The following is a 14,945-nucleotide window of genomic DNA, read 5'->3' on the forward strand; positions in this document are numbered from 1 at the left end:
TTTATTTAATATTTATCTTGAACTTTCAAATTTGACATTATAACAAAGTAAATTATACCAAATAATTTCTTTTTAGTCCTCTCACCCACCCAATCTCCCTCTACCTAGAAATTAAAATGGTTCAATTGCACTTTTATTATTTCTCTTAAAGAATCATTAGAGTACATTAAGCATTCCACAATATTACTAGATAAGGTGAGTCATTGATTCGGAAGGATCCAACATTAATATAGGGATAATGCAAAGTATTCTCTGGTGTGACACCTTCAATCAGCTAAGTCGATTGCGTTTGAACAATATGTGCATGCCACATGTGTAATTATTATTATTATTATTATTATTATTATTTTTAAATCTTTTTTTATCTTGTATTTAAATTAAGTTAATACTCATAGATTTTTTTTAAAAAAAATTGTCTTGTATTTAAACTTTTTTCTTCTTATTTTTACCTTCATTCATTATTTTTTCTCTTTTTTTCTATTAATTTTATTTATTCTTTTTATTTTCTTTGTCTTTCCTTTTTATTTGATTTCAAATGCTTTGTATTTAAAATAATTTAATTTCGGACGGATATCAAAATAAGTGAAGAAAATCAAATAAACATAATTAAAACAATAAAATTAAAGGACACTTTTTTTTTAATTTAAAAAATACTTAAAAAATTAATTAAAATTGAAAAGATAAGAAACTAATGAAAGAGAAAAAAAATAAAAAATTTAAAATGAGGAAGAAATTAAAATAAATGTGTAAAATTTTTGCATTCATCATTTGCCTTTAAGAAAGTATGCACACTCTCTCTATGCCACATCAACATTTATGATATATTTATTCCGTTTTAAAATAGTTTAGGCGAGGTAAGAAAATCCTAGTTAAGTTATAGTGTGTCACTGAAATTTTGATCATAACTTAGAAGGTACATAGCATTATCCCATTAAAATATTAACATTGAATTTTAACAATATAAAAAGTCACATCCAAGTTACACATGGGTGCATAAATAACAAAATCTTCTAAAAACTAAAATTTTGTAGTTTTTTCCTTCCAATTTATTAGTTCTATATAAATATTATGTGCTAACTAATCTCCTTAATAAGAGATTTTAAATTCAAGCTCTTGATGATTAAAAAAAAAAGCGTGTTGGAAGCATTGTATCCACAACTGAACCTTATAATATATGAATTCAAATTGAATTCAAATTTATATCAAATCTCTGATAAAAATTAAATATGAAAGTGTGCTAAGTGAAAGTCAAAGGATCATAATACAATATGAGTTAGTCAATTCCAAGCAATTGCCACAAATTACGAGTGTTATCTCCTTCATGTCACTCTTTTTTAGTCCAAATTATGACCTCTTTAGTCTTTAATCAAGATTAAAAGATGTCCCAATTTAGCAACCAAAAGAGTATAGTTATTTATTAAATTATATATCAAAACAGAAGTAACTATATTTTTCTTCAAGTGTTTTAGAGAAAACAAATAAAATCAAACCAACCACTTTACCAAATAAATACTAAATTATCAGTCCTAATCCAAAATTCTCCCCCAACCACTAGTCGTTTGCAAAAATCTTTGTAATATAACTGTAAAATCTAGTGAATATATTCCAATGGGCAGTTGTGTCCTTTTCACCCCTAAAGAAGAGAAAATTATTAATATGATCCCCAAAGTTTTATGGACAGAAATTTTCCAATCCAAATTTTCCTATTGCCCCTACTCTCTCTCTCTCTCTCTCTCTCTCTCTCTTAAAACTTGAACAAACAGTAGTAGAGATATTCCATCTCCTTTCCCTTTTCTCTCTTCGTGGGTGTTTCCAAGATCTGATTTTTACTCAATTTCTCTCTCTAAAAATTGTATCTTTAGCATAGTTATTAACAGTTTCCAATCTTGGCATTGTTGTATGTGCATTTCTAGATCATTGACAACTGTTGTTTGTTTGTTGAACTTTTTTTTATTTAGTGGAGTACTTTCATTTACAGCTATATCCCAAATTTGTTGTCATATAGTGCCACCCACAATTTCCTTTTTTTTTTTTTAAAACTCATATTGGATCTTGAAAATCTGAACAAGGTTTTCTCATATTTGTGCTGACTGTTCCTGAGATTTGGAGTTGTTTTTGGGGTTTTGACTGCAAGATTGTTGGTGGGTGTTGTTTGAATCTGATCATTTCTGTGGATACTATTGGGTTTCTAGGTATACTTTTTGATCCATAGGTGGAAGTCAACTTGGTTGAGTTACTTTTTGGATAAGATTCTTGCCTTTTTTGCTTATTGCTAGCTGTGGTTTGTGGTTTTGATGCTTGCCACCTGAAGTATGCAGCCTGATCAGCGAAAAAAAGTAAGGGTCTTTTCGAATTTGTAAGCTTAGATACTAGTTGAAGCTATAAGTAGTATGGTAGAATCAGTTTACAGTACTAACCTAGTTGTTACAATCACTTAGATTTATTGTTCATTTACTGAGTAGTAATGGTTTTGATTGTGTGTTATTATTATGCCTTAGAAAATCGACATAATGACGTGATCTTTTGATTGACAACCAATTTAAATTTGGGCATCAGTTATCTGGTTTAGGACATTTGGTTGGAGGATTGAAATGTTGTGAGTTGTATGATTTTAGGAACCTAGGTAAGCGGTGACTGGATCTTCTTTTCATGCTTTGATATGTGGTGAGGTTTAAAGCTAATTGACATATTAAACCCATTTATCGAGCAACAGCTTTGGAGTGAATCAAATAGTTTAACTTATACGGTTTTGATCAAAAGGGTTTGATTGAATTGCCCATAGCTTATGCAGGTTGGAATAGCATAGCTGCACACTTCATACATTCCTATTAAGAGATAATGTGTGTAGCAATTGAAGTATATTAATAAGATCCATTTTTGGCAGGTCTTATAACCCATCTTATGAATTATAATATGAATATGCAGGGGTCTGGAGATGTAGATTTCTTTACTGAATATGGTGAAGGGAGCCGATACAAGATAGAGGAAGTGATTGGCAAAGGTAGCTATGGTGTAGTATGCTCTGCATATGATACCCATCTAGGGGAAAAAGTTGCAATCAAGAAGATAAACGACATCTTTGAACATGTCTCTGATGCCACACGTATCCTTCGTGAGATCAAGCTTCTTAGGCTTCTTCGGCATCCAGATATAGTGGAAATCAAGCACATATTGTTACCTCCTTCTAGGAGGGAATTCAAGGACATCTATGTTGTCTTTGAACTCATGGAATCTGATTTGCATCAAGTCATTAAAGCAAATGATGATCTGACGCCGGAACATTATCAATTTTTCCTTTATCAGCTTCTTCGAGGGCTAAAATATATACACACAGGTTGTATGCTGGCTACAAGATTGTGCTTTAATTACTATTGATTTTCTTCTACAAAGGACATATTTATGTACTTAGACATTTATATAGCCATATTAGGTGCCATGGTAGACTCCAATCCATGATAATTTTCCCAATTCTAACAATGCCTCTATGTTGGAATATTATGCAGCCAATGTCTTTCACCGTGACCTGAAACCCAAAAATATATTAGCAAATGCCGACTGCAAGCTTAAGATCTGTGACTTTGGTCTTGCAAGAGTGGCCTTCAATGATACTCCAACAGCTATATTTTGGACTGTATGCTTCTTAATGCTCTGGCAAAACTTTCTAACTTCGAAATAGTTCTATTAATGAGCTTAGGAACATGTGACATCTAACATCACGTGATTATTTGTTCCTGTAGGATTATGTTGCCACGAGGTGGTATAGGGCTCCCGAATTGTGTGGATCATTTTTCTCTAAGGTGTGAATATACACTTTTCTGCTTAAGATAATTATTCTGATTTATTGGTGAATTACCTATAATTTTCTTCATTTTATTGTGATAATAGTACATTCTAAGACCAGTTTATTGTGACTCGTCCTCAGTATACACCAGCAATTGATATATGGAGCATTGGATGCATATTTGCAGAACTATTAACTGGGAAGCCTCTCTTTCCGGGTAAAAATGTGGTGCACCAATTAGACTTGATGACCGATCTGTTGGGCACACCATCTCCAGAATCCATTGCCAGGGTAAGTCCCTACTTTTACCCTAGAACTCAAGATGTTCTACTCTGATGGTTTTGTGGCTAATATATGGTCGCTTATGTGCCTATAGATAAGAAATGAAAAGGCTCGGAGGTATTTGAGCAGTATGCGTAAGAAAAAGCCTGTACCTTTCTCCCATAAATTTCCACATGCAGATCCCCTTGCTCTTCGTTTGCTAGAAAGGATGCTTGCTTTTGATCCTAAGGATCGTCCTAATGCAGAAGAGGTACAAATACACTATGTATGTGTTTCCACAAAGTTGCATTATTTGTGACTCCAGCTCCTAACTGGACCTTTTTCCTCGTTCAAAATTCAGGCTCTTGCAGATCCATATTTCAGGAATCTGGCCAAAGTGGAAAGAGAACCTTCTGCTCAACCAGTTACAAAAATGGAGTTTGAATTTGAAAGGCGAAGGATAACAAAGGAGGACGTGAGGGAGCTGATATACAGAGAAATTCTTGAATACCACCCAAAAATGTTGAAGGAGTTCTTAGAGGGGCAAGAACCGACAGGTTTCATGTACCCAAGGTATATTTGTCTCAAACTGAGTTTTTTTTTTTTTTAACTTGTGTATTGCATGGATTTCTCCGCATTCATACCTCTTATTTCCATGTACATGGCAATGTGGTCATAGCACATCTGTATATTACGTTTTAAGTTCCAGTATGGCAACTTAGGTGGCATGGTCACAATTTCGCGTTTTTCCTTAGAAAGGTGGATAGAGTTGAAAAAGTTTCTATACTTCTATTTAAGCTCACGTCCTTTACATGAAGTCTTCTCCACTGTTCTCTTTCTTTCTTCTGTTTTCTTTCTGCTATTTTCTTAGTTAATTGTAGTACTGAACAGTGAACTCTTCCATTTGGTATGAATGAGAACCTCCATGTTTTCCTTTGCTTAAAAGTTAATTAATCCATGTAGCTCTGGGGCAAACTGCTTTACAAGCATTCTGAATCAGGGCAGATTTCTCGTTAGGAACTCTTAACTTCATTTCCTTGTTAGTCAAACTTTGAGAATTCTTTTAATGTAGGATTAATGGGAGTGATTCTGGTCTTCTTTTCTTTGAGGTAGAAATGGGTCAATCTAGATTTCTTGTACTCTAGGAAGGTCTTGGAATGAAAGCAACCCCATTCCATATGACGGTATACTTTTTATTTTATTTTATATTTAAGGTACTTCATCTGGATCTATAAACTTCTCATACTTGGATGTGGTAGCATCTTGATCAACCCTCATTCTGCCGATCACATATATTATGATTCATCTGCCTGATAAAAGAAAATATCATGGTTAGTCTGACATTAGTTGAGAAAGATGTAGCCAACTTTAGAAGCTTACAAACAGAGGGGAAATATGGCACTTTGACTTAAGTTTTCTCATTATCTCAAGAAGTTGTACTTGATACTATCATAGGCATGTCCAAGAATGACTGGTGTACAGTGTACTTGGTTCTCTCCTTGGTCAGTCATGTCAAGCTTATTATCAAAAACATGTTCTATTATCAAGCCTCATTCAGGCTGCTTTTAACCCATTAGACAACCTTCGTCTAAAAGAAAACTATTATTTCTGGCTTAATTGTGTATGCATGCTTAGCAAGCTGCATTACAAATTTATTGAGTGGGGCAATGGGTGAATGAGAAAATTTGGTGGCAATCATAATATTCTGCTATGGTACATATCAGTGATCACTTAGTCCTATGTCAGTTAGCTCATTATTACTTATAAAAAGTCATAATAGGGTGCTGTTTACTGTTGTTCCTTTAAAGAAACAGAATTTGGTTTCATTGCGTGACTGGAGCCAAAATGGATTACTGATAGTTTCTTGTGTCGCTCCCCAGTGCCGTTGACAAATTCAAGAAACAGTTTGCATATCTTGAAGAGCATTATGGCAAAGGAGGGGCTGCTGCTCCGCCTGAGAGGCAGCACTCATCATCCCTACCTAGGTTAGTCTCTGGCAGTCATGCTGGTTGATCAAATTCCTTTCTCTTTTGACCATTTTTTATTCTTGTCCAAGTTTTTCCTATAAAAGGAACACTCTGCAAGTTTTGGCTATCAGACGTTTCTCAATTACTGCACAACTTTAGCCACTGATAAATTTTAGATACAGGGCTTGTGTATTATATTCAGACAATTCAGTGCAAAATTCCGTTGAAGTTGCAAATGATCTTTCTAAGTGCTCTATCAACGAAAGTGAGAAACCAAATGTGGACCGGAGTTCAGTGATCCCCATGACAAGGCTGCCTCTCCAAGTTCCTCAGAATGTTCAAGGTTTGATTTCTCTAGTTTGCTAACACTTCTAGTAGGTTCCAACATTTGATCTCTTTTCATATTTCAAATGCTGGAAGTATGTTTTCTGATAGTAGTACTAATGTTTCTCCTTTAATTGTTGCCATCAATATTCAAATGATTTTATTTCGCCGAGTGTAGTATTCAGCTTTCCTCTTTTGATTGTTGCCAGCTAGCATTCCCTTTTCGTATTGATGATGGTGTATGCTCTCATGACTATATTTTTCCATCTGCATTATGGGGAAAGACATATTGGGATGCTGCATTTCCTTGCGAATTTGTTAATGAATTAGCATATGCAAATGATTTGTTGGATATCAACATGTGTAAAACCTGGAAAATACAGGTTAAAATTTCTGTCTAACCAAAATTGTGAGCACAGAAGTAGTATTCCCCCTTGTCTCTGGTGACAAGTTTTCCTTTTGGAATGATCCAAAATGTTTAATATACTAGTATTTATGAACCTTTCTCATACTGTTTAAATGTGAACTTGTATATATTAATGTTTTTCTCCTACTCCAAAAATGTACAATTGAATCACTTGGAGTAATCCTATTCGTTAGTTAATAATGTGTAATATTAGTATAATTTCATGGAATTAGCATTGTTTCAAGGACTGAATTTTCTTTGGATGTTATATATAATTTTTATACTGTTTGAAAAAGATACTTTTGAAGTATTAGATGTTACTGAAGTTTGAAGTGTTAGCGCATTATATTTAGGGGGTTGTCAGATGTTTGAGGTGATTTAGGTGTAAGTTTGAGGGGGGGAGGGCAGGGAGAGAAAGAGAAATATCTCTTAAATATGATTAAAAGAGTATACGGTCATTAAAAAGGAAAAATGTCTCTTAAAAATTAAGTCCACGATATTAAAAAGTCTTCCATCACACTGTTCATACTTCTTCTTTTTGAGGCATTTTTTCTTTTTAAAGACCGTGTACTCTTTTAAGACATTGAAATTTCAGTTTTAGGAATTAGCTCAAGACCTCTTCCATTTCTTTCCTTCCACAATGTTATATAAGACAGTGTTGGACCACAGCCCATAGCTTGTATGGAGTTTCCCATTTTCATTCCAGCCAAAGATTCAATATTAACATGTACGGAAGACATTGGCCCTGGAATTCCGTTAAATATAATATTAGGTTCTGTTTGGAAAGCCACCTGATAATTGGAATTGGTGTAATTACTAGGGTAGTACTTAGTAGCCTATTAATTACACAACCTAGTAATTACTATGATCTGTTTGTTTACCATAATGTAATTATAATGTAATTATAAGTATACTGTTTGGTTGCACAAATGTAATTACAAGGTTATATTAAATTTTAAAAATAAAAATTGATTATCTAAACTTAAAATTCATATTAGACAAATAAGGACTTTTAATAAATGATATTAAATTTTTGAAAATATATTAATTAATAAACATACGTTCTTACTAATATTATAAAAAATAATTAATTTATATTTTTTAAAATTAGTATATTTTTATTAAATTAATCATAAAAACTAAAAATACAAGATTTCTTTGAGCATCATGAAATTCATGTTTGACAAAAATATTAATATTATAAATAAGTCATAAAATTATTTAAACATTTCACAAAAAGATAATCTATCAAATCTAACTAAAAAATAAATGACTTGCAATGTGAAATATCAAGTCAATACTACTAAAATAAATGAAATTGAAAATATAACATAAGTTCTAAATTCAAAATAAATTTTTTAACATCATACTTCTAAATTCAAAATAAATTTTTTAACATAATACTACTCTTATGTCAAATTTCAACACAACGTACATAAATATGATTTAAAAGAAAAGAAAAACGCAAGCCTATAACTTTATTCAACAATGACTTCTACTTAAATTTAAAAATTAGAACACTAACAAAATTATGCTAATGAAAAAAATAAACATAGAATTAAAAAAAGGGTAATGCGAAAAATTGCATGGAATCACATGAAGTAGAATGAGAGCGAAATGAAATATAAAAAATAAAAAATAAACAATATATTTTTAGAAAATATTAAAATAATAAAAATAATGGGAATATAAAATAGTAATAAAAATAAATTAAAAGAAAAAAATTAAAAAATAATATACAATGTAATTACACCAATTCACAACCTCCCCCTGAGAATTGGAGAGTGTAATTACCCCCTGTCAATTTCACCAAATTACTTGCTTACCATGTAATTACATGGCCAACCAAACATGCCAGACAGTGTAATTACACCCAATTACACCAAATCCAATTACCAGAGTGACTTTCCAAACAGTCCCTTAGAGTTTGATATTAACAATCCTAATTTCATGCCTAGCCTAATTGTGTCGCATAAAATGGGACAAAGGGGGAGCAATTTCCTTCGTTGAAGCTCCAAGTAAATCTATTGATGTCCTTCTGTGTAAAAAAATCGAGGCATTGCCATCATCAGTTGTAGTAACTTAAATAGACAATGATGGGAACTCAAATTTAAATCCCTGGTGAAAGTGGCACTTGTGGATTCTTTTGATTTGTCTAAGCCTTGGTGAGTAGAGAGTTATTGGTGCCTATTTGACAAGAGATAACAAGTACCTGATGAATTAGTCAAAGTGAATGCAAAATGTTTTGATCACCATTGTTGTGAAAAAACAAGATGAGATCATCAGTCAAAGTGAATGCAAAATGTTTTGATCATCATTGTTGTGAAAAAACAAGATGAGAGTGGCCTCTGTGACAGACAAGATGAGAGAAGCGAGACTGAGATGGTTTGGGCATGTGCAGAGGAGGTGTGTTGACATCCCAGTTAGGAGGTGCGAGCGGTTGGATTTAGGAGTTATACGAAGGGGTAGGGGTAGACCGAAAAAGTATTGGAGAGAGGTGATTAGACAGGATATGACGCAATTTCATATCACCAAGGACATGACCTTAGATAGAAAGGAGTGGAGGTCGCATGTTAGGGTAGAAGGTTAGCAAGGGTAGAATGTTGTCTTGCCCTGTGACGGTTTAGGTTTGGTCTTAGGTCTAGGCATGCCAGTATAGTTGTATTGTTATTGCCTTTTGCTTATCACTTTATTTTGCTATTGATATTGTTCTTGTCTTGTAGAATTTGCATGATATAATTTGTATATATACTGTTGCTCTCTCTTTCTTTGGGACTGATAATTTTGAGCCGAGGGTTTTTCGGAAACAACCTCTCTATCTCTATAAGGTAGTGGTAAGGTCTGCATACATTCTACCCTCCCCATACCTCACTTGTGGGGCTTCACTGGGTATGTTGTTGTTGTGAAAAAACAAAATAAAAGGTGCGCTGTTCAGTAAATTTTTCCTTGGAAGTTGCCTCTTGTGAGCATCTTGCGTATGAATTTGTGATGAAAGTGGTAATCCTATATGATGGAAAGATCAAGTATTTGAGTTATTGAGAAAAACAAATCAAGTTTCGTGACTGGCTGCAGTGGAGACCGCTGAACAAGAATCTAGGGATTTCCTTTACTAACATAATCCACAACCTGTTTTCAAGGCTTCCTTATGTCTTTCTTTTCTGCGATAATTAAGTCTTTTGGTTTTAGTTTTTCCCCAATTTGGGAAACATAACGTCTTTTTTTAGGTTCATTCTATCATTTTTTTTATCAGTAAATAAAGGAATTTTGTTAAAATGATCAGCACTAAGTTGGTGATGTTTATGACTTCATGTACATCTAGAAAGCAAAAGTATAAACTAATACAGAGAGGAACCTATGAAGTCTATTAATGATTCTGTTTCCGTACATCTTCCTCTCTAACCCAAATGTACAACAAAAGTATACAGTTTACAAAGCTCTAATATTCTTGCATTTTTATACACCCCATGAGTCACTGTCACTGTCTAAGTGAACCCGTGTCCATGCCTTGTCATCTGTATTAGTGCGCCACTCTATTTGTAGCTCATTCTGAATTAACTGAATTAACTCTTTAAAGTGTAACTTAGGATTGCTATGCTGACAAATTCCATGTCATGTTCTGTTCTTTTCTGGCTCATTAATCTTCTTATAAATGGAAAACAGATATAGATAGGACTGATACATGATGCCCTAGTGTGCACACACTTGTTGTATAGATGAGATACATTGCTATTAAGCGATAATAGGCTGCTTTAGAACTTAGTGCCATTACTATGTTATTAAGAGGAGGATTTGTCAGCAGGTGGTGCTGCAAGACCTGGGAGGGTGGTCAGTTCAGTGTTGCGCTACAACAACTGTGGAGCAGCAGCGACAGCAGCAGAAGTCATTGAACAGCGAAGAATTGCAAGGAACCCTGGCGGTCCAACTCAATATCCCATTTCCAATACTTCATACCCTAGAAGGCATCCCAGCTGTAAAAATGAAAGGGGTGAAGATAGTACTGAAGTTTCAAACGGGGTGCAGCCAAAACCTGAACAGTACATAGCAAGAAAAGTAGCTGCAGCGCCAGGTGGACCTGGTAATCAATGGTATTAAATTTGGGATATCTGATCAGCCATGTTACACTCAACTTTCCACTTTCCTAAGGATGGTTCTCATAAAACACCACCATATGCAAGCTAATTTGACTGTCAGCCATAATTTTCTCAAACAAGGCCAAGTTCAGGATTGCTTGGTAATTGACACGGGCACTTGAAGAATCCCAGTGTGATTTTGGTTGATTGGTGCAGACATCTATGTACAACTCGTTACTTATATTTGTCCTCTGAAGTTTAAAAGATTCGGCATGGATTCTCCTCCATTGGTAACTCTTGTTCTGTGATCTCGATAGAAATGGAAGCAGTGATAAAGATGGATGTTGGTAGCTGATGACACGAACTACTACTGATATCAGTTTCCTCTACATGTTTCTTTGTTCGTTTCCCTTCTCCCTTCATTCTTTGCAGAAAAACTGTAGAGACGCTTTATACTTATGTTATGACTAAGACATTGATGATCTTAACGTGTAACCTGTAACATTCTTTATTAAATAAGGACTTCTATGTTTTTGATCTTCCTGCACTCTGTTGTAAAACAAAAGAGGGACATGAAACTTTTGCTTGAATGCATCATCCATTCTGTTACTTATCTCTGCAACATCACTCTTCTTCTGGATCCCTCCTTTCGAGCCATTGTTAAGTTGGATCAATACAACACCAGATATGTTGCAATGTGGATCCCTCTCTTAGTCAACTAGAACTTTTGAATTTATGTAGGATTGGCATATTCAGATCGTATCTTGAAGTGTAAGTGAAAGCGGGACTAAAGTAAAAAATGCTTGTAAAGTAGAAGCAGTAAATAATCTGTAATGAAATATCAGGTCCTTCAAGCATGACAACACCATTTGGAAAATCTCAACTACATTGTTTCAGTCATGATCTGATAAACTTCACATATACAATATCGACATGAAAGTACACTCTTCTCTTGGCTTCCTTTTGCTCGTCATCATCAGTACTATACTCTATTGCCGTCATCTTCTTCTTCATCACCATTCACCAAGAATCAAGTCATCGTTTGATTTTCCTTCCCTTGATCCATTATCATCTTCAATATCCCCTTTTTACGCCTCTCAGCAGGATATTGCAAAACTTTTTAGTAAGATTCATATCTACCTACACACTTTTCAATCTTCAGTGAGATAATGGCCAAAGCCCCACCAAAAATTCACAGAAAATTAAAACAATTTTAGCAAGGTGAGGCTACAAAATGCATAATAAACATCATTCTCTATGATCAGCTACTTCCACAAGAATCTAAATGTGGTCTCACTAAGGATTCTTCTAATCTGAAACAATAAATGCTACAATATTGTTATTTCCCAACTACCATATGATGGGAGTATGTACAAGGGGGTGTAGTTCCAGAAAAGTGAAGGTAGCTACGAATCAATAAAACAAAAAATAAACTGTTAGTCTAGATAATTCCTTAAGGAACTTAAAATGCTGAACCAAAACCTTTGGATGTTTAAACTCAGTTGAAAGTGAGTTGGCAATTAAAAAAAAGAAGAAAAAGTAGGAAGTAACTGATAAAATTGTAATCAGGAGGTCACGGGTTTAAGTCTGAAGAGAGTTGTGGGGTTGGTGGGTAGAATAAATAATGTATGGTGTGTGCTTAGTAAAAATATGATCCTTCAGTCAAGTTTAAATGGGATATGATGAGTGGTTAATACTCGCAATAAAATATGCGAGAAGGGCGGCAATTTATTTGTTTTTTTCTTCTAATTTTACTTTTATTTTGTTAATGATCCTTTTCCATTATCATCTTCAATATCATTTATTCTGTTCCCCAATATCCATATTGCTTAGTTGTAGGAATTTTACAAACTTTTTTTCTATATATTTTAGGTCAGCGCTGATATTTAGAAACTATTTTTTTCTTTTTCGTTCTAAGTTCAGATATGAAAAAATTACTACACAAAATAATTGATTTAGAAACTATACTCCTCTCATTCTAAAATATTTGTCACAGTTTTTGTTGAGAGACAAATGATATGAATATTTGATCAAATATTTTAAAATTCGAGCGAGAGCTTAAGTGCACCGGCCTGCCCTTTTATTCTTCATAATATTGATATTGAAAAAAATTACAATTTATAGTACTTCTCGAGAAAAGTTTCATAAATATTCTTCTTCCACTTTTTGTTCTAAAAATACACTCAAGAATACTTTTAACCTTTTAGAAATGGTTTTAAAATACTCTCCCTCCACTTTTTGGTCTAAAAATACCTTCAATCTTTGTTTTTGGTTCAAGAACACCCCTCCTTCTATTTTTTAGTTTAAAAATACCATCAAATCAAATTTAATTGAATTAAACTCTTTTATTGATTAATTAATTATTTTATTTGTTCTAATAGATGATTTTTTATTTATTCAAATTCTTAATATCAGTTCATCCCAAAATATTTAAAATGCATAATACATAAACATGACACTTAACATGACTTCAATTGGCAACTATGACCTCTAACTTTATCAGTGCACATGTAGACACTTTAACTATCCAAAACTTGAACAAATAGACACATTCGTCCTACATAGCAATTTTGCATCCTACGTGTGTTGTGCCACATAGGACATGTGTGTCTACTTGTTCAATTTTATACAAGTTTAAGTGTCTACTTGTGCACACCCAAAGTTGGAGGGCATAAATGTGAAATGAGGCAAGTTAAATGACATATTTATGTATTATGCCTATTTAAAATATTTAAGTCTAACTATATTTGAAATGAAAAATAAATTCTTTATGTTATCAAACTTTTTAGAAACAGAGATTAAAGGAAAAATGATAAAATTTGGCTAATTAATATATTTATAGACTTAACGATTTATCCTCAACACTAAAGAAAATAATTATTTATTGATTCGACTTATAAGTAGAAGATTTTCTAATAAGATGTCTATTTACTAATTTTTTTAGTCGAGTAAAAATTATATTGGATATTACACATTCTAATCGATATTTTATAGACTTAACGATTTATCCTCAATACTAAAAAGAAATATGCAACTATTTATTGATTCAAATTTTAAGTAGAAGTTCTCTAATCGATTTTAAACTTTTAGTCGGGTAAAAAAATTACTATTTACAAAAAAATTGATTTAATTCAAATAATAAAATGAAGATTTTTATATGGTAAAAGTTTAAACGATATTAAAATCATAAATATTAGATATACAAATATAAAGAGAACAAAGGTTGATTATATTTTTAGACTAAAATGTGAAATGGGGGGTATTCTTGAAATAATAACAAAGGTTGAGGGTATTTTTAGACCAAAATGTGGAGGAAGGGTATTTTTGAGCCATTTCAAATAGGTTAGGATATTCTTGAGCCAAAAAATAGATTAGGAGTATTTTTAGATCAAAAAATGGTAGAAGGATATTTATGAGCATTTTTTAATAGATGAAGGTATTTATGAGTCTTTTCCCTTTTTTAAATATATAAAAACTTTAAATATTGAATTAATTTAAACTAATTTAGCTTTTAAAAATTTGTCAAATGAACTATCGAAAAGCACAATATGACAAGTAAAGTATGTTAGAAGAATATTTAATTGACAATTTTTTAGGGTGAAAATCATTTATACCCTAAAACTTTACTTTAAAAATCAAACTCCTCCCTCCATTTTGAGAAATAATCATTCTCCCCCTTTTTCTAATTGACTTTTTAAAATATTTATTCTACCCTTACTTTATCAACTTTTATCTTCCTTTTTATACTTCTTTTAAAATCATAATATTTCTATTTTTAATCTATACTAGTCTTGGTATATGAGCTTTGCGCGTGATCAAAGCACGCACCTTATTTCATAACGAATATTAAAAATAATTTAATTACAAGTTTCATCATTAATTCATGGATAAATTGCTTGTAGATAAAAAAAAAATTATATCAAAATCTAATATAATTCTAGTACAATTGAATGTCTCACATAAATTGAGATAAACAATTACTACAACGTTAAATTAAATTGAGACACTTGAGTTTCTTGATTTTTGATTGGGTTACGTTGGAGTTTGGGGGGTTGGGGGTTGGGAGGGGGGTTATGATAAATAAATCGAAGAAGTCGATGTTATTGTACTTTGCTAATTAGTGGCCAAAAAAAAAT

The 14,945-nt window shown here is 32.6% G+C and overlaps 1 protein-coding gene across 4 annotated transcripts; it reads left to right on the forward strand.

The window, feature by feature from the left end:
• Nucleotides 1-1,703: 1,703 nt before the first annotated feature.
• Nucleotides 1,704-11,350, forward strand: LOC129887181 (mitogen-activated protein kinase 15). 4 transcript variants are annotated; one of them, XM_055962166.1, is made up of 10 exons: nt 1,704-2,336; nt 2,926-3,334; nt 3,504-3,631; nt 3,738-3,797; nt 3,923-4,072; nt 4,158-4,313; nt 4,404-4,615; nt 5,923-6,027; nt 6,186-6,352; nt 10,536-11,350. In XM_055962166.1, exons 1-10 carry the CDS (start codon nt 2,313-2,315, stop codon nt 10,829-10,831), a joined length of 1,707 nt encoding a protein of 568 aa, XP_055818141.1. In that variant the 5' UTR covers nt 1,704-2,312; the 3' UTR covers nt 10,832-11,350. The 4 variants fall into 4 exon arrangements, with proteins under 4 accessions (XP_055818141.1, XP_055818142.1, XP_055818143.1 ...); XM_055962167.1 differs by having other exon boundaries at nt 1,706-2,336; nt 10,539-11,350; XM_055962168.1 differs by having other exon boundaries at nt 1,706-2,336; nt 6,192-6,352.
• The last annotated feature ends 3,595 nt before the right edge of the window (nt 11,351-14,945 follow it).

This window comes from Solanum dulcamara, chromosome 4 (genome assembly GCF_947179165.1).
Source record: "Solanum dulcamara chromosome 4, daSolDulc1.2, whole genome shotgun sequence".
NCBI classification, from domain to species: Eukaryota; Viridiplantae; Streptophyta; class Magnoliopsida; order Solanales; family Solanaceae; genus Solanum; species Solanum dulcamara.

What these genes read in the sequence shown, in the direction of transcription:
- LOC129887181 (XM_055962166.1), top strand. Translation starts at nt 2,313, where the DNA reads ATGCAGCCTGATCAGCGAAAAAAA. An exon ending in AGCCTGATCAGCGAAAAAAA is followed by an intron (nt 2,337 to 2,925) that starts GTAAGGGTCTTT and finishes ATGAATATGCAG; the next exon opens with GGGTCTGGAGATGTAGATTT. An exon ending in CAACAGCTATATTTTGGACT is followed by an intron (nt 3,632 to 3,737) that starts GTATGCTTCTTA and finishes TTGTTCCTGTAG; the next exon opens with GATTATGTTGCCACGAGGTG.